This window comes from Rhizopus delemar, genomic scaffold, assembly GCF_000149305.1.
Source record: "Rhizopus delemar RA 99-880 supercont3.1 genomic scaffold, whole genome shotgun sequence".
Classification (NCBI taxonomy): Eukaryota; Fungi; Mucoromycota; class Mucoromycetes; order Mucorales; family Rhizopodaceae; genus Rhizopus; species Rhizopus delemar.
Window position 1 is genome coordinate 5,469,628 of NW_027137827.1, and position 27,862 is coordinate 5,497,489.

At 34.5% G+C, this 27,862-nt stretch overlaps 10 protein-coding genes across 10 annotated transcripts; 6 read left to right on the forward strand and 4 right to left on the reverse strand.

Moving 5' to 3' along the window:
* Positions 1-284: 284 nt before the first annotated feature.
* On the reverse strand, positions 285-2,200 carry RO3G_02123 (hsp60-like protein; the record flags this gene model as incomplete). The annotated part of the gene is made up of 4 exons (XM_067656714.1): positions 285-768; positions 825-1,573; positions 1,621-1,843; positions 1,920-2,200. The coding sequence occupies 4 exons, from the start codon at positions 2,198-2,200 to the stop codon at positions 285-287; spliced, it is 1,737 nt and encodes a 578-aa protein (XP_067512815.1).
* A 1,173-nt stretch (positions 2,201-3,373) lies between these two features.
* On the forward strand, positions 3,374-4,348 carry RO3G_02124 (uncharacterized protein; the record flags this gene model as incomplete). The annotated part of the gene is made up of 3 exons (XM_067656715.1): positions 3,374-3,417; positions 3,611-4,005; positions 4,065-4,348. 3 exons carry the CDS (start codon positions 3,374-3,376, stop codon positions 4,346-4,348), a joined length of 723 nt encoding a protein of 240 aa, XP_067512816.1.
* A 1,191-nt stretch (positions 4,349-5,539) lies between these two features.
* Positions 5,540-6,537, reverse strand: RO3G_02125 (uncharacterized protein; the record flags this gene model as incomplete). Its single annotated transcript, XM_067656716.1, has 3 exons — positions 5,540-6,039; positions 6,247-6,361; positions 6,415-6,537. 3 exons carry the CDS (start codon positions 6,535-6,537, stop codon positions 5,540-5,542), a joined length of 738 nt encoding a protein of 245 aa, XP_067512817.1.
* A 1,081-nt stretch (positions 6,538-7,618) lies between these two features.
* RO3G_02126 (uncharacterized protein) lies at positions 7,619-8,905 on the reverse strand (the record flags this gene model as incomplete). Its single annotated transcript, XM_067656717.1, has 6 exons — positions 7,619-7,719; positions 7,804-7,942; positions 7,992-8,143; positions 8,195-8,329; positions 8,476-8,674; positions 8,825-8,905. 6 exons carry the CDS (start codon positions 8,903-8,905, stop codon positions 7,619-7,621), a joined length of 807 nt encoding a protein of 268 aa, XP_067512818.1.
* A 1,316-nt stretch (positions 8,906-10,221) lies between these two features.
* On the forward strand, positions 10,222-11,693 carry RO3G_02127 (uncharacterized protein; the record flags this gene model as incomplete). Its single annotated transcript, XM_067656718.1, has 3 exons — positions 10,222-11,084; positions 11,140-11,602; positions 11,676-11,693. The coding sequence occupies 3 exons, from the start codon at positions 10,222-10,224 to the stop codon at positions 11,691-11,693; spliced, it is 1,344 nt and encodes a 447-aa protein (XP_067512819.1).
* Positions 11,694-12,079: 386 nt separating this feature from the next.
* RO3G_02128 (uncharacterized protein) lies at positions 12,080-12,922 on the reverse strand (the record flags this gene model as incomplete). The annotated part of the gene is made up of 6 exons (XM_067656719.1): positions 12,080-12,100; positions 12,150-12,233; positions 12,283-12,537; positions 12,591-12,667; positions 12,721-12,788; positions 12,912-12,922. 6 exons carry the CDS (start codon positions 12,920-12,922, stop codon positions 12,080-12,082), a joined length of 516 nt encoding a protein of 171 aa, XP_067512820.1.
* A 3,787-nt stretch (positions 12,923-16,709) lies between these two features.
* RO3G_02129 (uncharacterized protein) lies at positions 16,710-16,982 on the forward strand (the record flags this gene model as incomplete). Its single annotated transcript, XM_067656720.1, has 1 exon — positions 16,710-16,982. One exon carries the CDS (start codon positions 16,710-16,712, stop codon positions 16,980-16,982), a length of 273 nt encoding a protein of 90 aa, XP_067512821.1.
* Positions 16,983-19,382: 2,400 nt separating this feature from the next.
* On the forward strand, positions 19,383-19,632 carry RO3G_02130 (uncharacterized protein; the record flags this gene model as incomplete). Its single annotated transcript, XM_067656721.1, has 2 exons — positions 19,383-19,486; positions 19,572-19,632. 2 exons carry the CDS (start codon positions 19,383-19,385, stop codon positions 19,630-19,632), a joined length of 165 nt encoding a protein of 54 aa, XP_067512822.1.
* A 3,190-nt stretch (positions 19,633-22,822) lies between these two features.
* RO3G_02131 (uncharacterized protein) lies at positions 22,823-24,173 on the forward strand (the record flags this gene model as incomplete). The annotated part of the gene is made up of 4 exons (XM_067656722.1): positions 22,823-23,006; positions 23,068-23,579; positions 23,632-23,886; positions 23,940-24,173. 4 exons carry the CDS (start codon positions 22,823-22,825, stop codon positions 24,171-24,173), a joined length of 1,185 nt encoding a protein of 394 aa, XP_067512823.1.
* Positions 24,174-25,985: 1,812 nt separating this feature from the next.
* On the forward strand, positions 25,986-27,833 carry RO3G_02132 (uncharacterized protein; the record flags this gene model as incomplete). Its single annotated transcript, XM_067656723.1, has 3 exons — positions 25,986-26,067; positions 26,239-27,539; positions 27,606-27,833. The coding sequence occupies 3 exons, from the start codon at positions 25,986-25,988 to the stop codon at positions 27,831-27,833; spliced, it is 1,611 nt and encodes a 536-aa protein (XP_067512824.1).
* Between the last annotated feature and the right edge of the window lie 29 nt (positions 27,834-27,862).

A 27,862-nucleotide genomic window follows, 5' to 3' on the forward strand; every position in this document is an offset into this window, starting at 1 on the left:
TGATACATGCACTCTGAGCCACACATTATTTTCATTTATATTAGATGACTGTATGTTGAAGATCAAACTAGAAAGCACGCTTCGCCATCTGTAAGGTTTTTCATTTATTTAGTCTGCAACACGACATTCAATAACTTATTTTTGAGGCTATTTCAGTTGATGATAAAAGTTTTCTACATTAAGAACTTTTACTCTTTATTCAAAAAAAAAAGATTAAATACAAAAAAGACAGGAGGGTATTTGTACAGGAAAGTTAATTTTTATGTAGCTCGGATCGTATTAATTTACATCATACCACCCATACCACCCATACCGCCCATGCCGCCCATACCTCCCATAGGAGGCATAGCAGCAGCACCAGCCTTAACGGGAGCATCAGTGATCATACATTCAGTAGTGGTCAAGAGAGATGCAACGCCAGCAGCATCAACCAAAGCGGTACGAACAACCTTGGTAGGGTCAACAATACCACGCTCAATCATATCGACATATTCGTTTGTAGAAGCATCATATCCCCAGTTGATGTTACCAGATTGTTCTTCTAAGAGTTTACCAGCAACAACAGATCCTTCTCCACCAGCATTATCAACAATAGTACGGCAAGGGTTTTGAATGGCTTGACGGATGATGTTGATACCAAGCTGCTGGTCAAAGTTAGCACCCTTCAAGTTGTCAAGGCTCTTGGCAGCCTTCAAAAGAGCAACACCACCACCAGGAACAATACCTTCTTCAACAGCGGCACGAGTGGCACACAAGGCATCATCGAATCTACGTATATTCAATTAGTTTCACGTCTTTCGACATTGTCTCTCATTCCTATTTACCTGTCTTTCTTTTCACCGACTTCGACTTCAGAGGAACCACCAACCTTGATGACAGCAACACCACCAGAGAGTTTAGCGAGACGTTCTTGAAGCTTCTCCTTTTCGTAATCAGAGGTGCTGACATCATCAATAGTACCACGGATTTGTTCACAGCGTTGAGCAATGGCGTCCTTGCTACCAGCACCGTTCAAGATGATGGTGTCTTCCTTGGTAATGGTGACAGAGCCAGTGGTACCAAAGAATTCAGGGCTAGCCTTTTCCAACTTAACATCCAATTCATCAGAAAATACAGTGGAATTGGTCAAGATACCGATATCGCCCAAGATGGACTTGCGGTTATCACCAAAACCAGGAGCCTTAACAGCAGCGACTTGGATTTGACCACGGAGCTTGTTCAAAATACAGGCAGCAAGGGCTTCGCCATCGAGATCTTCAGCAACAATCAAGAGAGGACGACGTTGAGTGGCAGAGGCCTCAAGAGCAGGCAAGATGTCTTGGAGAAGAGAAATCTTCTTTTCAGACAACAAGATCAAGGGCTTTTCAAATTCAACCTTTTGGGTCTTGGTGTCAGTGATAAAGTAAGGAGAGATGAAACCGCGGTCGAAACGCATACCCTCGGTGACCTCCAATTCATCTTCGATTGTCTTTCCTTCCTTGACTGTGATGACACCTTCTTTACCAACACGTTCCATGGCTTGAGCAATCATATTGCCAACGTGTTTATCACCATTAGCAGAGATAGTAGCAACCTATGCACAGTTAGATTTCATATTTTTGGCTATAAATTATACTTTACTTGAGCAACTTCTTGAGGGGTAGTGATAACCTTAGTGTGAGATTTCAAGAAATCAACAACGGCATCAACAGCCATTTGAGCGCCACGACGAAGATCCATGGGATTACAGCCAGCAGCAACGTTCTTGACACCCTCAGTGAAAATGGCGCGAGTCAAAACAGTAGCTGTAGTAGTACCGTCACCAGCAACTTCGTTTGTCTTACTTGCAACATCTTGAACAAGTCTAAAAACCATGTTTATTTTAGAACTCACTTTCACACGGTTTTCATTTTTTTTTTTTTTTTTTTTTTTTTTTTTACCTGGCACCCAAGTTTTCAAACTTGTCTTCCAAAACAATAGACTTGGCAACAGTAACACCATCCTTTGTAATCTTGGGAGATCCATAAGGTTGCTCGATCAAGACATTGCGACCTTTGGGACCAAGTGTGACAGCGACAGATTTAGCCAAGATATCAACACCCTTCAAGAGACCAGCACGTCCTTCAACACCAAATTTGATTTCTTTATGAGAAGAATAAAGACGGCGAAGAACACCAGTAGAGGAAGGTTGGCGAAGAGCTTTAGCAGCCAAACGGTTCATTTTATATAAGTTGAAGAAAAAAGAAGAAAAAAGAGAAATGGGGTGAGCGTGAAATCTTTCTTGACCCCCCGGACTATTGCTAGGAAAAAAAAATTGTGCTGTAAATGGAAAATTCTCACAGGCACTTTCAAAGTCCTGAAAAAAAAAAAAAAGACAATTGTATTTTATGGAACTTTTAGATGCTTTTTTTTTATGAGCGTAAGAGTTAATGTATTACACTCTTATTTTATTTACATTATCAACAGTTAATTTATTTTCAAATCTAAATTTAATGCTGATATACAAATGCTTTTCAATGTCATTTGAAAAAACTTCTTTAGGATTGATGATTTGTCTCAATTCTACGTGTAAATTGGTTTATTGTCGTTGCCCCTTGGTGCATGAATCATTAGTTTTTCCTTATAACCACAATTGTAAAGAAAAGGACGGCGATGAATTCACAATAAAGCCAGTTCTATGAAATAGTCTATTCATATTAATTGATCTGAAAATCCGAGTGGGCTATACATGATTTTTTAATAACTAATGGTATCGAAAGCAACCTACGCTTGTTTTTTTTTACACAGGAACATGATTCATAAATAAGTATTGATTAGGTTTCAGATCGAAAATGTAAGATGAAAGGAGCAATGCAGACATCCAATAGGTTTTTTGAGATATCGCATTTTTCCTATTGATTGCCGTGTGGTTTTGATGATTATTAATTACAGAATATTTATATCAGTAAACAGTAGAAAAGGAAATGATTTGCAGAATTTCATATTGCACTTAAGTCATTCATACGGCGTTTAAAATAGAAATAAAACCTCTTCCGTTTGGGAAAATAAATAACAATCTATAGCATATAATAAAGCTGATACAATGTATTGATTGTAATATTATCTTGTAATTTATTAATAGAGAAATAAGTTTATATTAAAATATATCATATTAACTTGGGCATAGAGTAAATAATAAAAGAATGTTTACTACGGTGCATGACAAAAGTGTCAAACTTGTCATTTAAATTTGAAGAAACTAAAACCTATACTTTTTAGTAAATACAATTAAACCCTTACTTTTTTATTTTCTTTTTTTTTTTTCACTCTCAATCCTAAATTTTATTTGTTATTGCCTTTTTTAATAGCTATTTTTCTTTCTTTATTAATAAATTTTTTTAAAAAAAAAAGAACTATGGCTTCACAAAACATAAACATTACATTTAAACGTAATCCAACGTAAGCCACTTACATAGCAACAATAAAAAAAAAGATTAAAAGCTGACATTTCTTTATGTAGTAACAATAACAATAACAATGTAACAGGTGTAACAGGAATGTCTTATTCACCTTCGTCTCATACTATGCCAGCCATTTTTCAACATAGAGACAGTTTTCTTCACCAAAGAGAATTAGAATCGAATTTTTGCAGTGATTTGGTCTGTTGCGGAACACATATAAAGGATCTTCATGAGCTACTTCACCACTATGAAGAACATCATCATGCACCTATAGAAGAAGAACCTGAACCCAGTAAAGATAATGATTTGCCAATGGATAACATCGATACTTTCCCACTGCCCACCCAACCGCATGAAATAGCTGCACTGAGTCCACTATTAAGAAATTTTGAAAATTTTCGGGAAAAGGCCAATGTACAGGAAAGAAGAGACGTGAGTCCTAAGATGGGAAGACATACAGAAGAGATTTTAAAGCAAGCATTACCAAATTTAGTGAATAATAATCATACAAGTCGTGATACTGAACATAAATCCGGTACACCAGATCTTAATTTCCTTAATGCGGAAGTTTTATATCAAACTTGTGGTAAATAAGATTTATTCATCGTATGTTCTTTTTTGTATGAACGTGTGTTGTTATAATAGATGATGGACAAGATAAACCTTATAAATGTCAAATAGCAGGATGTGATAAAGCATATAAGAATCCCAATGGTTTAAAGTATCATCAAGTACATGGTCATTCAGAAGAAGATGAATTAAGTGAAGCAGAAAGAGATGCACAAAAGCCATACATGTGTACTATAGGTTATTGTAACAAACGATACAAAAACCTAAATGGATTAAAATATCACATCGAGCATTCACATATCGCAAAGTTAAAACAGTATCCATTAGATGGACAACAATGGCCACCCTCTTCACAATAAAAAATTACCATGGTTACACTATGCAAAAAAACAACCCCTATTTTCTGCTTGTGATCGGGGAATATTTATTTATGGATTGTCCTTCACTTTTCTCTTCTTTTTATAATTAAAAAATCATGGATGACAACAGTGAAGATAATACAATAGTAGATGAGTCTTCATCAAGTGAAAAAGATTTTGGCTATAGAAAGAGAGTGTCATTTAATAATCTGACTGATATCCATCGTTCATTCACATTGAGACACACGAGTTTTGATTTCACGAGAACAATAAGAACACGGAAATTTATGATTGCTTTAGATCTTTATGATGGAACAACAGATTCTATTAAGTTTGCCCTAGAAGTAAATAATTCATTGTTATTACTGTATATATGTTGATTATAAAAACAAGGATTTGATAGATGAAGGAGATGAAATAGTAGTAGTGGGTTCATACAACGGTAGTGCTATAGAAAGTAAAATAAAAGTAATGATTACAAAAGAAATATTCATTTATCCTCTTTCTTATCAGATCCAATGACATTAAGAGAGAAAGGAGAACAAATCATGGGTTGGATAAAGGATCTCAATAAAGCGAAACTGAAGGTGATATCAAATACATGGCCTACTGAGTTGTTAATGTTTGGTTATAGATAAGTGTTATTATTGAATTATCATACAATAGCCCAGACCATGTATTAGATCAAATGGTAAGCAAGCATATGGTTTAGTTTTATTTTTTAATGGACGTTAGATAAAAATGTATCAACCTTCAGCAATCATTGTCGGATCAAAGAATAAAGAGAAATATAGGAGCCATTATTCAGGAACAGGCATATTTAAATGCAGATTACAAACTACAAAAACACCAATTATTATAGTTAAAGATGATGGTCCTGGATTATCAAAGAGTGTGTCTACTGGAAATACTATTCCTTTTTTACCAGAAGATATCAAGAGAAAAGTGCTGTCTTTTTGCTTCTTTTAAATAAAAGAGCTCTTCCATTGGAACATGTATTTCACTTATTTTCTTTATGACTGAAATAATAGAGACTACCTCTACGTCTAAAACACTTTCTAAAGAGACTAACAAGGATTCTGTTTTATGCAGTTATTGGCATTGTATAATGTAAACATGTCTTGTTCAATAAACACATTAAAAGACAGAGCTAGCAAAAGAACATATTATAGTTGAAATTATTAACAAAATCTACAAGTCTTTAGCTGCTTTTATTGCATGATCTTCTTCTATTTCAATATCTTGTCTAAGAATCCAATCTTTATATATCCAGACAATATCTTCCCAGTCGAATCCATCTAATCCAGCTAATTCAATACTCTTCGCTTCATTTGCCATCCATTCTACAAATTTATCTGCATTTCCTTGCTTTCTCTTTGTTGACTCCAACTTTTCTTCCAACAACTTCAATTCCTTTTCAAATCTATTCTTTACAAACTCAATTTTATTCCTCCACCTTGAGTTCGTGTAAATGTGTATGGCACGAATCATAGAAAGATTCGCCAAATGATATCTCATTTCTTGTTCTCTATTGTCTTTCTCTGCTGTCTTCATAAATACATTTGCCATTTCAGCCCATACTTTATAATCTAACTTTCTTTCTTTGTGATATTCTACATAACTATTCATTGCTTCTCTATATCGACCTACTAACGGAAGGAACTTTCCTCTTGTTAACAATAGACCCGTATCTATCGTAAGCTATCAAGAGTCATGTTACAACTTGCATATCAAAAAGGTATGTTTTATTACTTGTTTCTCGTCCAGTAATTCTTTTAGTACGTCCAGTTTGTTCAATTTGACAGAACAGTGCATTGCTATTTCTGATATCTCTTTTGTCCCGCTCACTTTACACTGATCATTTGTGCGAGCGACTCTAATATATTCTAGGCATTTACTTAAGGCTCGGTCATATCTTTTGTACAAATAGTCATGCTCAATCGAGCTCTTGAGTTGATTTGGTCCATGTGTTTCCAACATTAATTCGTCAATGGATTTGTCTGTATGAAACCACTATAGTAAACTGTTAGATCAGTTTGCTGATGTATAACTTCTTGTAAACATACTCCATCCGTATCAATTTTTGCCTGATATTCAATATTGGAAATTGAGATTTCTTGCTTCTCTTTACTGGCTGTAAAAACATCATCGTCAAAGGCAAATAAGTCATTATCTACTAGGTCTGTCATTCTTGAAGGATCTTGCTTTTTTTTTTTCCTCTAACAAAAAGAAGTCTGACAAGTCACATTTCTTGTGTCTTTCACGGGTTTAAGAGGCGTTTTATTGTGTAACACGATTCACAAAGTGGGGATTTTAATCTTATTGAAAGGCATGTAAGCAACAAATACATCTTGCTGCAGTCTTGATTTGGTCAATGTACATTATATGATACTGAAAGCTGTGAGCTAACTTAAGATATTAAATGGTCCAAATGTTACTAGTAACATCAATTGTACAAACTTTGCATTTAAATATCAATGTGCACTGTAGCGGTAGTCATCAACTGCCGGAAATAACAATAATTTTTGAGTCATTCTAAATAATAAAATGAAGCTATAGAAACATAAGCCATATTTGTTGTTCTTCATTGTCTTTTAAGCTACCTTCTTTATTTAGAGCGTACTTGTTATTATACGCCAAAAGAACTGGCATCCAACTTTAAAAAATGGGTTATCTTCTGCCCATCTCTTAATCAATGACTTGCTTTTGATAAATACAGAGCAATAAAAAAGCGATGGCATTTTACTGACAAATATTAAAGGAAAAACTATTCGGGAAACGATAATTAAAACAAGGACTTTGATATCACGACACTATAGACAATCAAATGATTCTCTGCTTAACACTTTGGTAAGTAAATGGCTAAGATTAAAAGCGTTAGACGCTCTACATTAATACGTTCAATAGAGTATTATTTTGCATACATACCCACAAAGAAACAAATTTTTAAAAGTTTTTGTATAAAAGTAAGCAATATTTATCTGAATAAAAGTTGTTTAAATGTCTCTTATAAGCAATCCTCAAGGACTTGAATTATGTAAGTTATCAGTACTTCTATACTCATACTTCCTTGAACTATTGAAAGCATCATTGTATTTGAAAACTTTATCCGTGATTAGTAAGGATCAATAACTAATAGTGCTACCATCAACCACAAAACAGGCATTTTTTAAAAGCAATTCTTTACAGTAGACAGGAGTATATTATGAATCAGAAAAGAAAAGTAAATAATGCAAGAGAAAGTATTTATAATGACACAATCATTTTGTTTTATTCATAGAAACTTGGGCCTCGAACAGTATCGGAAGTTTTAGCTTCATTCATAATTTGGGTATTATAAGCAGTTGATACTGTTTCATTGTCTTTTGTAGCTATCAAAGGTTTTGCATTTTTCAATACTTTTCAAATCAAGATGAGTCTCAGTAAGTAAAGTATTATATTTATCTTCCTTTTACCTTGAGAAGGTACGCATCCACCATCCATATGTTGACATGTGCATTCACCACCCAAGAAAGAAGGCAAGTTCTCTGATGGGATTTGCTTCAATAAAGCATCTTTATAATCCGATCCAAGGATTTGTATCTTTGCAATTGTCTACAGAAAAAAGTTAGTTACAAATGACTATCAAATAGAAAACGTTTACTCCTGGATCAAGCCAAGCTTTAACTATTTTCCAAACGTAGACAAATGCTGAAGGCGCATTGACAAGGAAGAACTTGTTGAGTGTTTCTGGATAATATTTTTGGTCGCAATCAGCTATAGCACGTATGAAATTTAAGGCTGGCATATGTAGTTCTAATATATAAAAGTTATATAAAGCCCTTGTTTTTAAATGATAAAACTTACGACGCCAGCCCATTCCTGTACAATCAAATATAACTGTTTCTCGATTGATAGGGCGACCTGCTTTCTTTGAACAATCTTTCATAACCACTCGATGTAAAAATTCATTACATGCTAAATGATAGCCTTCAACTTCTTCTATTTTTACATTTTTTGCTATGTCTTTTGCTTCATGATAACCCTGCTTTTATGTTAACGCCTTTTCCTCTATTTATTGTTACTATTTACCAATCTTTCAATATAAACAGGGCACCCTTCTCTATCTATTTTATGAAGACATGTACCACCCATATATTTATTAATTCTCAACACAGCTTCAGATACACCCGGAACTGATTCCAGGTTACTATCTGGAATAGCATCATATCCACGTACAGCATACAACACGGGTAATTTATTGTCTTTTGTTGCTACAGGATGAAAGTCTATTTGGTTAGCCTTTCTCCATTCGATTGTCTTTAATAATTGGTCCTTTGCACCATCCTATTTATATTATATAATTAATATGCCAAGTGACTATAAAAGAGAACAAACATACCACATTCCAACTACGTGCAATCAGGAATTGTTCAAGATACTTTGTTATTTTAGTTTTTTGCTTTTTGACATTTGTTTCATCTCACTGCTTCTTACTTCATCAGTCAAATTGTATTCTACTTGATTTAACTCCTTTGAGAGTTGTCTAATACGTTCTTTTTGTTCTTCAGGAGTCATTAAAGAAAGAAAAAGAAATAAATTGACAAGTAATTTGTTAATTAACGAACCTTAATTACTATATTTAGAAACCTCTCATAGAACACCATGTGACTTTGAGCGATTTGCGTATGTCAGCAATGATCTATTACTGAGGCAGCTAGCCCAAATTGGAACTACTTGAGTACATATCAATTGTATCAAAAGTTTTGTTGTCATTGACCGTAAGATAAAAGCGTATTTCTAGGTGGTGATAAAGAAACATAACGTAAAAGAGTGAATGCTTCTATTTTTGTTTCATATCAATGACCTAATAATGTCTTTTTCGTGATTTTTCAACGTTGAATGTATTTCATTTGCGTGTATACTGTGTGATCTACCAATACGTAAATGATCATTGTTTGAAGGAAAATTTATATTAAGCAGCAATGCTTTGATTACTGAATCAATAGTGATTAGACATATTTGAAAGAGGTACGATAATAAGTAAGGTCTTGCTTTTATTTTAAAATTTGTGCAAATCTAAATTTTTGAATATTTTTTCAACCTTCTCCTAAGCTCTGTAAAAAAGAAAACAGACAAATGCAAGTTAATATGAGCCAGTTTACAATTAAATGCGTTTTCACTTGTTATAATTGACACTTTAACAGAAGCTTCTTGATAAACTTTGCTATTCTCAATTTATTTAGAGCACTGACCGTAAGCTATTTTTTATTCCCTTTGTATTGTCTTTTTTTTTTTCTCCAAAAAGCTCAAAAATACTCAGAAAGACAAACTTGTCAAAAAATAGGTAGCAAGCATGAGTTATTACTGCTGTATATCTCACGCTTATTATTTAGGAGATATTTTAGATTGTATGTGAGATACAAGGTCATATTATTACTGCAAGAAAAGAAGGCTTGATCTTTATCAAATAAAAATGATTTCTTGAAGCAGTAAAGGAGAATAGCCCTGCGTTTACGTCAAAAATAGTTTGGAATCATCTGAGTTCCAATAGATGCGTTCCGAATTTTTTATTAATGAAAAAAGAATGGTTGTAATTAATGAGTCATTTACTTAATAGCCTTAACTCACGAAAAGAAATTAAAGAAAGATATACTTCTATCTTATTCCATGCATACACAAATAGCACTAAAATACCACATTTTCTATGCATTTTTTTACTATTGAACCTTGGTTTTAATTTGTTGGCTGATTTCTAATTTATAAATTTTTTGTTGCGAAAAAAGGAAAATGAAGCCTTTTTGGCAAAAGTCCGCCTTATTTTGAGAGAGGGATTAAAGTAGACTTTTTTTTATAAAACTTCTTCTTTTCCACTTTTGCTTAATTATTCAATCATGGACAACTATTTGCATGACGATATATCACCACCTGCCACACCACCTAGCTTTGCATTCGCTTCTTCTTCAAATAATAACTTTTCGATTCCAACTGCACTCACTTTTAACCTTTACAACAATCTTCACAATCGACCTTCGAGAAGATTACGAACTTCCTTTAGTGATATTGGCGACTATGCGGATATTGACGAAGACCAACTAAATCATCTACGCCAATTAAAACATGCTTTTCAGCAACTCTCTTCTCAACAAAAGCAATTTTTACTTGCAGAAATAATTAATTGTTGTGACAATAGTCAATTAACCTATTTAAACGATCTGATTGCGCCTCGACTCAAAATTGATTTCCTCAAAGAGCTTCCAATCGAGATTTCATTGCACATATTGACATTTATTGATGATCCCAAGACTTTGGCTCGAGCTGCTTGCGTTTCTACCTTATGGAACTCACTGTTGAAGGATGAGGCGACATGGAAGGCACTTTGTATGAAGCACCAATATCGCCGACGTAATTCGAGCATATGCGGCGGAGAACTTTTACAACCGCCAAGTCAGCGCAAGAACTTTTCATATCGAGATTATTTTAGACACAAGTATAACGTGGCTTCGGCTTGGGCTCACGGAGGGAAAGTTAAGGTGGTCGAGGAAGGTTTCGGGGAAGGTTTGGTGACTTCATTGCAATACGATGAAAAATTCATTGTTGTTGGTTGTGACAATCACCGAATTGAGGTCTTTGATACAAACACCGCTGAAAAAGTGCGGACTTTGCGTGGTCATGAAGGTGGTGTATGGGCATTGCAATTCAAGGGTGGTGAGAAACATGACCCAGAACGTATCCTTGTTACTGGAGGATGTGATAGGTAAAATCGATTTTTTTAACAATGTTTTTATGTGGGTATGCTGATTTTGATGTAGAGATGTAAGAGTATGGAACTTGGATACAGGTGAATTGCTTCATATCCTTCGTGGTCATAATTCAACTGTAAGATGTCTCAAGATGAAAGATAAGCGAATCGCAGTCACTGGATCTCGAGATACGACAATGAGAGTATGGGATATTCAAAGAGGTGTTTTATTACATGTCTTGTTAGGCCATCAAGCCAGCGTTCGATGTATGGAGATTCACGGAAATACAGTCGTCTCTGGATCTTATGATTATACAGCCAGAGTATGGGATCTACGTACAGGCCGATGTCTTCACGTTCTTGCTGGCCACTATACACAGATTTATGCTATTGCCTTCGATGGTCATAAGGTAGTGACTGGATCGCTTGATTCAAATATAAGAGTATGGTCTGCAGAAACAGGTCAGTGCCTAGCTACCCTGCACGGACACACCTCCTTGGTGGGCCAATTACAACTCTCTGGTAACACACTCGTAAGTGGTGGATCGGATGGTTGCCTGCGTGTCTGGGACTTGCAACACTTTGAATGCACACAACAAATCTCAGCGCATGATAACTCAGTGACCTGTCTTCAGTTTGATGATCGACGTATGATGAGCGCTGGTAATGATGGAAGAATCAAATTGTGGGACATCAAACAGGGACGACTGATTAGAAATTTTACTCTGCCTGCAAAGACTGTTTGGAAGATTCAGTTTACAGATACAAAAGCAGTTGTCTTGATGCAGCGTAGACGTTCATTAAATTCTGATGAAGGAAAGACAGTGATGGAAGTGCATGATTTTGATATTGACGAAGAAGAAGACGACTCAAATAATATGATTATAGATAATTAATAAACAAAAAAATATTTTATAAAGAAAAAATTTGATAATAATCGTAACATCTTAATTAGTATAAGTAGTAGTAATAGTAGTTATGGCAACGAGATAAAAAGGGGTAGCTCATTTCTATTTGTTGTCTCCAACACCCTATTAAACATTATAAGAAAAAAGTGTACATTTATAAATATTAACTTACAGGATGATTAAAGGCAAACCACCAAACAAGAATAGCAATGACTACAGCAAGGATAATACAAAGAATAAAGCAGCACCATTTTTTCTATCAAGATGCTTAGCAAAAAGAAGAAGAAAAAAATATACACACTTACAGCACGAGTCGATCTAGCCAAGACGATAGCTTTGCTTATGTGAGTAACACCTTGTTCGATATCTGCATGTGTGGTCTCTGCATGCTGCTCTATTTGATCCATCACTTTGCCTTGATCTTCAACCATCATTTGCATATCTTCAAATAACTGAGCCAGCTCCATGATTGTTTTCTGAATTCGTTTAATGTCATCATGTCTTGTTTGTACTTCAGATAATACAGCTTTAGCTTGGCCAGAGCGACTGTTTTGCATCAACTACAAAATAGGTAATGAATAAAGATAAAGTTTTTAGTATAAAGTGAGTTTACACTTTGGGCAAAGATTTGATTTTGTTGATCAGAGTCAATGATAGCATCTAATTCTTCTTCTGTGACATCTTGTTTGACTAGTGTAATAATAGTTAATATACAACATATCGCACTACTTATTTTGTTTTACCGATTCTGATTTGTCTTTCAACACGTTGACGATACTTTTGATTAAAGTTGGCTTCAACATCTCGATATCTTTGAATACAGTTAAGAAATTCTTTTTTGACTCGTGCAACCTTCAATTTATTAATAACCCAATAAGAAAAATAGAGTACAGCTTACCTGAGCTCTTCTAATATTCAAATCAGAATTTTTTACGTGAGATGCATTGCTAGCTTCAAGGGCTTTAATTCTATTTTTAATGTGTGTATTCATCGTAGACGTATCACTGACGAATTGAGATAATTGCTTTGAAGTTTGTTTCCACTGCTTTTCATTGATGCTGACAAGAGAGGAATCGTGTAAGTCGTTAATAATGTCAATATTTTTATTAACTGTCTTAATTGAGGTAGATATATCATCAATCTAGTATAATGTGCCTTAGTCACCAAATTATTTCTAGAATAAAATATAAGAAACCTCAGTTAAGTAACCATCCATAGTGGAGATATCGGATTGTGCTGCAGGAACAACATGGTTTGTACTTTTTGTTTCCATTTCATAAGAAGATTCTTGAGAATCATTATTAGTATTTGAAGAGTAGACTTGTCTACCAGGTGCTCTTGTTGGGCCAAATGCATCCGTACTATTTAAAGATATGTCAGTGTTTACATACCAAGTCAAGTGATTATTTATAAAAACCTGTCTGAAGCATCCTATAATACTATTGTAAGAAATAAAGTATAAAAAAAGTTTTTTTTTTCTTGTACCCTAAGGTCAGCTAGTCTGTCTCTACTGATTGTGTATCTTGAATTGTAATTACTCATTAGAGTTTATATGTTGTATATGAAGGAGAGCAAAAATCAAATATAAAAAACAAAGCTTTTTTTTTTAGAAAAAAAGACAAAAAAGGAGAGGATCTCACAAAAAAAAGCGGGAGAAAGAGAGGGAGAGAAAGGGGGTGAAAGAGAAAAAAAAAAAAAAAAAAAAAAAAAAAAAGGGAAGAAAAGAGAGTGTAACCAACCTGTATTGGGCAATTAAAGATGAACGCACTAAAAAAAATTTGTCCACAGATTTTGTGCTGCAGCTTAAAAAATCTGTTGTAACTAAAAAGTAAGATAGATGATTAGAAAAGACCGCAATGTTTTTAATTGGATTTTTCGAATATTTTGCACATATAATTTACTTTTTTACGCACTTTGATATTTTCTTTACGTACTCTCAGAAAATTTTTGCAAATTATGATACAATGCGGCTGCTCAATTTTGTTCGTTCTGAAAAAAAACAAATGTCACACACTGCTGTATCGCTTAATGCCGCACATACAGTACACAAGAGGTCATCAATGATATAGACTATCAAAAACTGCTCTGTAGAGATCGATGCCGCCGATAATAACTGACTTAGATACCCGAGGCTTTAGAGCAATAGAAAAGAATTTCCTCCACTCTAACCTAGAAAAACAGATCCAAGGTAAGAACTCCAGACTGCTATCCAGCCGTCGACCAACAATCACTCTCGACCCTATCTTGTGGCTACCAATGATACATGAAGAAAGAAGTCGATGTATACGATGGCGCCTTGGTTGATTGCCAGGTGGTGCTCCCAAATCCTGCCCTTACCATCCCAACAACAACCTGTCAAGACGTCACGCCATCAGCTGCCTAAATATGCATCGCTGTCTCTGTATGTCTGAAGCAATAGCTGACCCTATATCTTTCCTTTTGAATATGCTTCCGACATGCACATTTGTTACCTCTAGTATTGCTTTGTCCTGGACCTGTCGATGGCTCGTTGTATGTTCTATCTTCCATGAATTAGATCAACTATAACACTATACAACCATCCCATGCAAGACACATCATGGCCAAAAACGAATTGAATGGCTGAGACAATTCAATTAGCTTCATATGTCTCTCTATGCATCCTACTTTCGTCTCTATATGCACCCTACTTTCCTTTCTTGTTTTTTACCCTTGAACCTGAAGGGGGTTTTTTCTAAACATCAAACCTCCAAACGGATTGACCTGGTCCGGGCGGATACTTATTTGTTTTATTTTTTAGCGCTCAGTTGGACCTTTAATAAAATATAACGTTTAAACAAAAATAAATGGCACCAAGTAAAATCAAATTGTTCATATCTTCATTATCATCATTAGTAATATATGACAAACTTTCAGAAAAGATGAAACTTCTTATTTGGACAAGTGTTATTTTTTATTTTGTTCGCTAATATCTAATATTGTAGAGGGATAATATTTTACATGCATAGTAGGTGTAAATCACACTTATAATCAAATTTAATCCAAACTATGACTTCAATAAAAATCAATAGCTTCCGTTGTGTGTCGATGTGTGAGAAATCAGTGATTGGCTGATTTTTTTTTCGTGTTTCTTTTTTAACAACTACAGTAGGTCAAAAAACTGCTGCAAGGAATTGTAAAAATGCAGTTTTACAGTTGATTGTCAGTGGATACTGCACTAAACTATCCCAAAATTTGACTGTTTGAAGCCCAATAGGAAGAGCATCTACTCGTCGAGTATTAGGTACGGACAATGTTTATTGGTAGAATTTGATATTGTTAAAGAGGGTATTGTAAACATACCGCGTTTCTTACTTGTTTACATATGTTTGATACAACAAGTTTTAACAACGACCTAGTCAATTGTTATCATAACGAATCACATCCTTGACATGATAAGAATGTTAGCAGTATATAAAAGCGCTTACAGTTTTTTGACTTAAGTTATTACTCTTTTTTACCTTATTATCAATCCCATACTTAAACGACTGTCAGACGGAAAAGTAAACGATCTCATATAAGCATCAACCGAATCCACATCAAAGTATGATGTTGCTAAGGAGACTGGAGTACATAAATCAACTGTTAGTAGATACTTTAGAGGGTGTTTTCAAACAGGACAAAGCGCATGTGGTAGGCTTACAATAGTCTCCAAAGTGACGAAGCGGTTAATCAAAAGAAAAGTCATTGAAGGGGTTCTAAAGACTGCCAAAGAGACATACCGGGAGTTGGTTGAACTTGGCTATGATATCTCATATCAGTCAGAAATTAACGTATTGAAATCAATGGAGTCCCATTTTTCGATAGAAAAAAGAAACCATTTCTGACGAAAGCGCATATGTAGCATCAGTTAGAATAGGTAAAGGAGTATCAGGATTGAATACTGGATGGCTGGCAACAAATCATGTTCTCTAATGAGACTAAGATCAACGTATGAGGCTCTGATGATGGTGATTACTATTGGAAACAGCCAAATGATCTTCTTCAACATCGTGACCTGAAATTTACAGTCAAGTATAGGGCTAGCAAATCGATGACATGAGGCTGTATAGCCTCTAAAACACCAGGATATGCTTGCCAAATTTACGATGGAAGCATAAACTCGGATGTTTACCATCATATTTTGAACACCACGCTTCATGATACTATGGAGTACTATAATTTCGACTGGTCTTACATTTACTTTCAGCATGATAATAACCCAAAACACAAGACAAAATCTACAGCAGCTTGGTTAGATAGTCACCAATGGAACCATATTAACGATTGGCCAGCTCAGAGCCCGGACTTAAACTCAATCGAGCACGTATGGCATCAACTGAAGTTGAAGTTCAGCTATTACCAACATAGAGCAACGAATACGGATAAGCTTTAGGAGCGAGTTGAGGAAATATAAAATGACTCTTATAAAGATCTCTGCCAAATACATGTAGATAACATGCCGGAAAGAATTCAAGAGATTATTAATAGAAAAGGAGGGCCAACTAAGTAAATTCATCCGTTCAAATTTTTTGTGTTTTTAAATTTTCAAATTGCGCTCTTCTTATTTCCTCACAGTATTTATCCAATAGGATTTAAATTCTTTCCATTTTTCTAAGACACATGGAACATCTCCTACGTAAGAACAGAGGCAGTTTGTAGCATTGTGACAGGATGTGTACTACAAAAACTAAGAAAAATGGATTCCTTGCAGCAGTTTTTTGACCCACTGTAGATGAGTAAAATCGTTCATGTTAAGCATTGCTGCAGCCTGTTGACTGATTCGACAAGATTTCGTAACCATTTATCCAAGATTCATAACATTCATATTCCTTCCATCTTCAGAGGAAAAAAGCGCTTCGATACCCTGTCAATTACCTATGTCAACAAGCTTGGTTATGGTCAAATCCAATCCATCATTGAAGAATATGTTTGTCCTGCATGTTTTTCCCACTTTCCCGAGATCAATTCACTGCATTCACATATCCAGGAGGTACATGTGAAGTAAAATAATAAACATGTTTCCGATCAAAATGAAAAAGATAACAGTACAAACGCGACGCTTGTATCTATTACAACAGGCAGTAGTAAATCGATTGATTTTTCTGCAGCACACAATATACACGAACAGCATCCAAAGTTGTCAAGAGATTGTCTCAAATTGCTGGAACCAATAGTAACAGTTGCCTTACCATCTAACAAATGTTTAAACAAAAAAACGCGTGATGAGATTACCAAAGAAAACTGGAAACAGAGAGAATTACACACCCTTCAGTCTTTCACGCATGTACAAGCATTCCTGCTGACTGCTTTAGAACAATCTCTAGGTATATTACCGCGCTGAATATGGACGCAGACAAACGAAGATATCGCGAATATAAGCCATGGATATCAACTTCTCCAGGCATCCAAATTCATCCTTACCACATTTGAAGACAACTGCACACAGAAAAAGCAGCAGAAAACCAACTCGGAACGAACATACTGGATTAGGCACATAGTACATATTTTTCAATCATTTGCGAACCAAACTGGCTATTTGCAATTCAAGTGATGCAAATCTCAGACCAAACAGAATGCATTGGCAGAAATCAATCTAAACAACTGGACAAAGCCCACAACGCGATTCTGTGATGGTCTCGGATTCGACTGGCTAAATATCGTTAGAAGTGGTAGCTTAAACATATTCGATCATTATCATGCAGTATGTGAGAAGTTTAAATATATTCAGCAGGTATTATACGTGTTTTTTAAGTTTTCGTCTTCGTTTGTATTTCCTTGAAGAATTCCTGTATCTCTCTTCTCTCCCTTTGACAACAAGTCAAGTAGTAATATGAATAAATTTACCCTCAACAGCATTAATCATGCTCATATTGAGCGAGTTTTCTACCATAAAAAGGAAGTTCATCTTCAGTTTGACCGTGAAATTTCATCTTTGTTTTGACCACAAGGCGTAGTTAATAGCACGTTGATTGGTGCCTTTATGAAACTTACAGTCGGTTGGAAAAACGACGTTGTTGGTAGTAAGCTTTCAGTTAAAAAGATAATGATTGGATGTAGTTAATTAAAATATCTGCTACTCGTAAAATCTTTGACGAACCAATCAATGTGGTATTGTCACATTAGCATATTAAGAAAGTATGAGAGAAACCAAATACCAAATATCAAAATTGACAATTCTAAAATGTAGACTATACAAGTATGTACTCAACAAGGGCTATTTCAAAAGTTATGGTAGTGTTATCAATTTCAATGTTTTTTAAAATGAATTCCAGGAAAAAAGCCCTTCGCCTTTTTTATTATTACTATGAACCAAAGACAATTACTTGTTTATTCTTGGTAAAAGATACGACCTTCTACACTGATAATTAGATTCAATCATGTCTTAATCAGTTACAGTTGTACTACTTTGATCCATCCAGAAATACTCGTGTGGGTATAATAATCTATATCCTTACAAGCTGTATTATTGCCTATCGACAAGATGCTGTACGCCTTCAATTTTATGCTAAAAAAGACAGAGCAGAAAGCATTGATGTTGATAAATCAGTTTATATGGCCATTGAAAACATGGATACTGTAAATTGTTTGATTTTAATATTTTTTTCTACATGAATCCTTTTTTGACCTTACTCAATTATACTTTTAATTATCTTTCTGGTTGTTCATGTTATGATCAAGTTGGACTATGCAAACACATCTTTCTTGTTTTAACAGTAAAAATGATCTCTCTTACACCGTTAGAAAAGTTAATTTTACTAACAGTCTCAATAAAGAAGAAACAGCAGTTGGTTTATCTAATAATAATAGCCTGGAGTTACACGGAACTTGTAGTAATATTGCTTCCAGGTTATCAAACAATTTTTTTTGTTGGAAAATTACAGGAATGAAGAGCTAAAATAAGCGTGAAACAAGAGAAATAAGGATAGTTAGACAAAAAAGAAACAAAGGTTACAGAGATATGATAATAGCTATCGGTTAAGCTTCAAAACGAAGAAAGCATGGGTGATGTCTGTTTCTGTTGCTGTAGATCAGTTGTAAACGCTTCTGGGAGTTGGATAATATTGGTTTACTATAAGACTTTTATAAAAAGGAAAGCTTTTAAAGTCAAAAAAGATGCTAATTCATCTGCAAATCTTGGTATTTTGAATTTTTCAATATCCATCAAAGTATAAACTGGTTATATTCAAGGAAATTAGGTAGAGGCTAATATTAGAACTGCTTATTTTGGGGTACCGAGGTACTTGATAACTTTTTAATGTTAAGAGAATCTTTGGTTAAACTTTGCTTCAAAAGAAAACATGAGTTAAAACATGATTACCGGTGCTACTCAATTTGACAGTCATTTGAATGCATCGTCTTTCTATAGCAGTTACCGAGACCAAAAATAGCCCTTGTTTAGATTGAAATGTACCGAGGTGCTGCCGATAAAAAAAACAGAAAAGTTTTTATGTACTGCCAAGCAACACTTGACTTTCGGCGGTCATCATCACCGATTTCGCTTGCTCCTGCGTCAGAATAGCCTCAGTCTATCTCATAGAAAATGAAAGTCTGAGATATAGCTAATAGCGTTCTGTTCTAATTCAAATTGGTTTAGGTCGTTTGAAGAAGGATTGACTATGTCTGAGGAAGAACTAAAGGATAAGCTGGAAAGATGACAATAACTGGACGATGAGATAGGTACCATTAATGAAAGAATCAAACTGACCAAGATCATCCTGAGCAGATCTTGTTGAATATTCTTCATCATATACCTTGCTCTGGATAAAAATAAAATAAAAAGTATTTCACTTTTATGATTTCAAAGACATGTTAGTATATTGTACATAGTGATTGTAGCTTTTGATATTTTTTTTCTCTATTTCTATTATCTTTTTAACTAAACATATATGTACATAAGTATATAAATGCCGACATACATCTAAAATTGCGCAAAGCATTTTCTATGATATAACAAAAAATCTGAATAAAAAGCCTATGCTTTTCTATCACATAAGAGACAGAAGCTCATGATGACATTCTTTATTATTAAAAACTACAGCACAAAGTTTCAAATTCAAATAGTAAGGTTAAGATGCTTATTTAGGATTGTAACCTTCAGCTAGACACCAAAGCCACTTGCTAGACTAGTATCTAGTCATCCACTAGGTATCTTTTTTTCCTGTATTTCTTGTAATGTTCACGAGGAGTAAGAGACAATTTATGGGGTTTTCTTTATAACTAACGCACCAACCCAGGTATCGTCTGTCTCTATATCCATGGGTTGTGGTGGATCGTAAACAGCAGAAACATTTCTTCGTTTAAAAATATTACTTTAATGAGAATTCTTGGCACTGCCAAGTTGAAATGTGGTTCGTTAATATGTTATTGAGTTGCTTAATTTTCTACAAAGATGCTTGAGTTTCTGAGTGTTGACAGATCTGATGCATCCAATTGCTATATTTAATGAAAGTTTACTAAAGATTTCAACAGTAACAGAGAAGTGAGACCTGACAAATCAAATTTAGTTGACTGCATTTTTTTCTGCAAAATAAATTATCTCAGCCAATTGTCTAAAAAAAGCGCAACATGGGCTGAATTGGTCAACTTTGGCTATAGGTAACCATTTCAAGTGTCAAAGTGCAAATCAAAGGAAAGAACATACTCTACATTGAAGCAATCCAATTCATATGAAATTGCAATATAAAAAACGATTCTCAATATGCTTTACTCTGTGAATAAATAAATTAAAATATATGTAAAAAGGGAGCAAATGAATTAATATGGAATCAAGAAAAAGACAAAAATGAGAGGATGATTGCTAAAAAAATAAGGTTTAAAAAGCACGACTCTTTTAGCTCTACCTGGTAAGATTTCATTTTGTCACACGGTTTGATCTTTTGTGTTTCCGTTAGTGTTCATTCAGTATAAAGGGAAGAGGGACGATGGTAACCAGAAAGCAAGGTTACTATGATACGAGGTTAACGTTTAAATATAATAAATCATTTTGACTACGCCGTGTCTCTATTTATTAATTAAAATGTAATACAATGGCCTTGTTTTTTTTTAATGAGTGAAAAGAATCTCTGTGTTCCATATAGCGGAAAAAAAAAAGAAGCCTAATAAATTTTTCAAGGACATTAGAGAAAAACTGTATCTATTCAGAATTTGAAGTTGATTGAAAACAAAAAATTGTACAGCAATAAGCTTGAATGATTTAGGATGGTATGTAATACAACATGACAGCTTACATGGAAAGTTTGCAATCCTTTTTTGTTTTTAAATTAATGTGTGCAATCAATTAAAGTTCAGTCCATAGATAAATAAAGAATACCTTCAGTTATCCTTTTTTTCCATTTTCATCTCTTTCATTTACTTTTTATAATGAAAACAGGCTGTGTTTTATACTTTACTTTTCTAATCATTGCTTCAATCACTTATGCTATCCCAATTCAACAAGAATTCATTCATATAACATACCCTGCTATAAAGCAAACATCAACAAATGACCACCTTTACTTGAGATTAGATCAACTAGAAAAGTATTACAGTAATATTGTAAACAAAGCATTCGATTCAAATGTGGATGAGATACTTGAAAATATGCCAGAGACATTTCTGACAATTCATGAGCTACAATTGCTGGGAAAAGGTAACAATTTAAAATTTACTTTATCCCTTTATAATTATAATAACCCCTCTTTTCATATAGAATATTGTCAAACGTCATTATTTAATTTTTTGCAAATACTCGAAGTTGAATTGAAAAATTCCAAGAACAATGTACTTGTCTCCATTCGTCCCATGTTAGAAGCAAATTTGCGTTCAGGTGTAGATAGTCTTCAACTAAATACATTGTTTGATCCAAATCACTTAGCAGCAAGCATTATTCATAAACTATATGCATCTGATATGAATGCAGTAGATAAAATCATTCAAAGCTTAAAAAGTTCATCTTTTCGACTAAGATCACATCATGAAAAGAATGAAGCAATGGCTTTGAAAGCTTGGTTACATTCATGGCTGATGGATATTGAATTTGCTTTGAATGAAGAGTTTATAACTCCGTAATACCTCCCCCCCCTTAATCGTATTCCCTTCCATTACATTGTAAATACATGTTTTAAAATCAAATCCGAATTTATTTACAATAATCTATCAACAAATATACATACACAGTAAATGAAATATGGAACTAATAAATCTATATAAAATATCGTATTAATTACATATAAACAATGGAACTTAAAGTCTTATTTAATGGAAAAAAACAAAACTTTATTTTAAGATAATTATAGTTACCCCTTATTAAATTAACTTTCATTTTACATTTTTGTTCTGAGGTCACATTAAGGAACTCGTCTTATTTGAACTAACCCAAGAAAATATAGAGGCTGATCTTGTTAGTAAACAATAATTCAAATTACATCATCTGATAGCCACATCCTTTCCCTCATTCCTTTCAAGTTCAAAATCCTTTTCTAATCCTCTTACAGCCATTTTTTCCTAATAGGTTTGAAACAAGCCCTTAAGTTTTTTTCTCATCAATATTAAAAGATGAACGGAGGGACAAATTGGCCTATATGCTTTAACTTTAGAGATTTGTCACACAAAACTTTTTAGGCATCTTAATGTCTTAGACAAAAAAAGTCATCTCATCTGTATACTAATATAGTGAATTGATAATATTTTACTGGATAACAAGCATTTCTGACTTGGATCGTTTTATTTTATTAATTTGACACTGCTTTGCCGATTTGTTTTTCAGGAACCAAGAAAAGTGGCTTAATGTGACCACTTTCCTTTCCTTAGCATAAAAAAAGGTTTCATTTTTTAGAGTTCTTTCTTTTTTCAGAAGTCTTAATTTTAATGTCTGATCAAGAACAACCAACTTCAGGAGCTCTTTATACTTGTATCTCTTGTCAAGTAGCTTTTCAATCAGCAGAAAGTCAACGTAATCATTATCGATCGGATTGGCACAGATACAACCTGAAACGAAAGGTCGTCAACCTTCCACCAGTGACCCTCAATCAATTCAATGCAAAAGCCGAAGGTATCTATTTAAAACTATATAAAAAATCAAAGAAAAAGAAACTTACCATTTTAAATAATAGCAAGAGAAGCAAAGGAAGCAGAAGAAAAGAAAGTAAGCGAAACAGCAAAAAATTATTGTGCTTGCTGTCGCAAGAGTTTTGGCTCTACCAACCAATATGAAAACCACATGCAATCCAAAAAACACAAAGAGAATGCTGCTAAGCAAACCTCTTCTGAACCCAAGGTTAACACAGAGAAAAGTGTAAATCAACCTAAAACGATGGATATGCGAGTGACAGAAGAGACAACCGAAGAAGAAGTAATGGCCATGATTGATGAAAAGATCAAGTCAGCACCTCGCTTAGAAGAGACAGACTGTTTGTTTTGCACACATAAATCAAGTACCTTTGAGGATAATATGACGCATATGACAACCACTCACAGTTTATTTATTCCTGATATTGAATATTTGGTTGACTTGAGAGGATTGATTCGTTACTTGGGTGAAAAGATTACTGTAGGTAATGTGTGCTTGTTTTGTAATGGTAAAGGAAGAGGTATGAGATCAATTGAAGCTGTTCGAAAGCATATGGTAAAAGGAGTATTCTATCTGCTATTATGACGTATTCAAACTTTCTTTATAGATTGATAAAGGCCACTGTAAGATTGCTTATGAGGAAGATGACGATGCAGCAGAATTAGTAGACTTTTATGATTTCTCATCATCTTACCCTCAACCCGTTGATGGCGAAGAAGTAGATGTTGATGCCGAATTAACCAATTTAACACAAGGGCTTACCTTGGCTGATGATGAGATGTCTCTTGTTTTGCCTAATGGCAATGTTGTTGGTCATCGTCACTTGAAGAAATACTATGATCAAAAATTAAAACCAGAAGAGGTAAATAATAATAGAGACTTTGAGAAAAAGAGATACTAACTAAGAGCTTACAGACAAGAGACTCTGTTTTAATCAACAAGTTGATCGGGCAATACACAGATTCTCCCGTCTTTGACTCTATGCGTCGTCAAAATAATAACCCATTGCTCCTTACAGATTCTCGCGGTCGACACGGACTTCGTACTACTGAAGCATTTAAGGACCTTCGTAGTCAGCATGAATATACAACAAGAGTGGGTATCAACCAAAACAAATTGCAAAAATACTTCAGAGTACAAATACTCTAATACCATTCATCTTACAAATGGTCCATCCTCTCCTTATTTAATTTTTTGTCCATTATTTTGTATCACACAGTCACAATAAAAAAATAGAAAAAAAGGGAATTGTTGCATTTACAACAAATAGTTTATACATGATCTGATGGTGTCAGTTTGCAGCAATCTTATAATCTTGTAGTTACAGCATGTACCATGAATGCCATAGGACAACTTATCCTTGGTTATTTTGCTAACCATATAGGTTGTTTGAACATGTTTATAACAACTTTTACCTTTTTCGGCTTTATTTTGCATATTCCTATCACAACATTAACAACTATATTCTCTCACACGATGTTGCAAACTAAGATTAATACATTTCTATCATTTGTTAAGACAAATTGAAAGAAAAAGAAGAGATTTGTTGCATCATCAGAGTATATCATCTTTCATTATTTTAAAGCGTTAAAGTATGGAGATCTCTACAAATTTTAAAAGGCTTTTACATTAAAGTTGTATGCAATAAGAAACCATACATTCAAAACAGACATTTCGATCTGATAAATTAAAAGTTGAGAGTGACGTGTCGCGTGAAACTAGCCTTTGCCTTGTTTATTTGATTGATTACTGCTTACCTTTCATTGGGATCATAGTCAAAACAGTCTATACCTTCAAATTTACTCAATACATTAAACTGGAAATAATCTAAGATGATGACAAATAAATTCTCTTTCAGGATCGTAAGATATCTTAGATATCTTCTACCAGATATATGACACATTAATTTTTGTAAAGTTTCTGCAGCGGTTGTTCATTGTCAGGTAAGCATAAAGATAATGCAGCCCACTAGCTGAATTTGAATATCGTACACAGTATAAAGTAACAAGGAGACGTGAAACATTTCAAAAACCTTATTTATGACATTCAAAAGAGAAACATTTTATGAGATAGGCAAAGCAAGTGTAGACAAAGCGTCTATAGAAAAAAAAAAGAAAGAAGGAATATATAACAATACTATTTCAAAAGCTTGTGTTACTTATTCTATATCGGACCTAAACTGGCTCATTAGATCTACAGGTACTTGTACTTTTGTTCTATTCATTCTCTAAGAAACCAGCTTAAGAGCAAGACTATGGTTGTTTCTTTTATGCAATAAGATTGATGGAGCTTTCTTTATTCCTTAGATCTTGAACGCATATATTATTTTACATGTTCTTACTATGTCTTTTGTGTACCTGTATAATATTAAAATGGTCACATTCAGTAGAAACAATACGTTTATTGTATATTTAAGAGTCCCTTGTAGGCCAAAGTGAAGTATAGGAAAAGAGTAATGAACATCTAATCAAAGGTTTTGATTGTATCGCGTCTATATAATTCCCAGTAATATGTTGTCAAAGACATACAGGATCGTTGAACTATTTACAATTTTCCATCTTTCCCCTACTTAACCCCTTTAATGGATCGGCTCTTCAGTTACTTGATGCCAATGAAAGAGTTTTAATAAGCGATCTAATGTTGTGGATATAATTCATCACTATCCTTCTTGATCAGTGAAACATGCTTTATACGTAGAAAGCTTAACTGCAAACTGATACTTAGAGAAAATATATAGCTTGGGTTTAAAAACAAATATGAATATTTCAGATGTCAATACACTCAATGAATAACTTTGGTGTTATAATATCTAAGCTCCAAGTTTTTTGTGTGTGTGTTTTTCATTTTTTTTCATTTTTTTTTGTCTTTTTCATTCTCCTCTTTTTTTCTTTCTTTCTTTCTTTCATTTTCAGCTTTCCCTATTTTCTCTTTAATTTGTCTTTTACTGACTTATTGCTGAATATGCCAAAACAAAGAACCCCTATTTCAAGCAGATTGCGTAGTCGCTGCAAGGTCAACTCAAAGATCATACCTGCTTCTAAGCGTAAGTCAAAAAATAGTTGTTACAAAAAAAAAGGGAAGCGTCAAAATATTAACGCGTTTTGTTTAAAGTAGAAATTCTTTCTAAAAGAAGACCTATAGCAAAGCGTACGGGTAATAAAATTAAAAGCTAGTTTAAAGTTTCAGATAGTTAATATACACGAATATTTATTAGTTGATGGTACTTCTTTCTCATCAAGTCATGATACTACCATCCATCCGGATGAGTTACAAGACGCGATTTCACGTGAAGGAGGCACGAAAAGAAAAAGAGAAGCGGTGTTGTCAGAGGAAGCTGATAAAACGGCTGATTCCTTTGATGTGGTCAGAGCGCGCTCGTCAGGTGCTTCTTTTGACGCGTCTTGCCCACAGAGTAAGAAGCACAAGACATCAAGAAAGGAGCGTGAGATTAAGAGGTTGCAGCTGGATAGTATCCACTGTCCTATGGTGTCCACAAGTGGCCCATATACCCAAGTACCAGGTGCTTCTTCCGCTGTGTTCACCCCTCAGCAAAAAAAGCAAAGAGCTTCAAAGAGAAAGCTTGAGCTCAAGCGGCTACAAATAGACAGCAAGGTATTTAAGTCGTTACCTGATACCTCAAGGCTCAGTAGACTTCGTAGTAGTGCGGCCTCTACTAAGTGTACGCCTCTCTCCCTGCTTGCTCACAATAATATGGGTCCATACCAGATGAAGCAAGAACAGCAGCCCGATGGCTCGCCTTTATTGGCAAAAAGAAAAAAGGATCGACCAAGAACAGAGGCTCAGCCTCTTTTGCTTCCCCAAAGTACCACGAGCAATGAAGTCGTCAGCAGTACTTCAGCCGCTGTTAACTCTGGCAGTGCTAATAACAATGCTCTTAAAAGCATTCGTTCCAATGGTAACAATACCGATGTTAGTTACACAAGTCGCCCAATGAACAAACAAAGAAGAAAATTACGTAGCAGCAAAAAAAAGCTACTGCTTCAAGCAAGCTCCGCCCCATCCCTTGTTATGGATTTATCTTCCAACGAAGAAGAATTATGGCCAAGACCTTACAAATCTCAAGGATCTGTCAAGAGGGTAACATTTTCCTGCCCAATCGTAGCAGAGGACCTTCCTATGACAACAAAAGCAAATACTATGCCACTAGGGGTGTATAAGCCTAGAGATGTACCCATTCCATTGATCTCGACGACACCTAAGGGTAGTAAAAAGGATGAAGATGATGCAAATGAGGAATATTACAGAAAACAGCATCGCCTGTTTGTTCATAGCAGATACATTAGCGATCAAGAAGCTGTCCTTGTAGCCATGTCAGTTTACACTGACCAATCCATTGAACCGGATGATCAACTCGTTCGCTTACTGCAAGCAAATTTCAGCAAGTACAGGATGAAGCTAAAGAGTATCTTTGATGATCTTTCAAGAATTATAATCCTCAGTAAGGAGAAGATGATGGAAGGTAAAAGAAAGACAAAGATATACATATCAGAGCAGGTAAGTCATAAAGGCTATTTATACGCATATTGTAAATTATTTAATACAAACCCTCCATTTTATTAGTTGACGGATGAAGTGTTTAAATCTGTTTGGGGTCATTGGATAGAAGAGCCATACATTGACAAAGAAGAGTTCTATGAGAGTGAAGCTCTAGTTAGTCTATTGAAAGAAGTAACCGTACAGGCAATATTATCTCACTACAAAGAAAAATATGAAATAATTTCTACCAAAGAATATCTTGAACAAATGAAGCAATTGGATAGAATCACAAGAGCATTGAACTTACCCTGAAGATAAAGAGGAAAAAGAGAGTGCAAGAG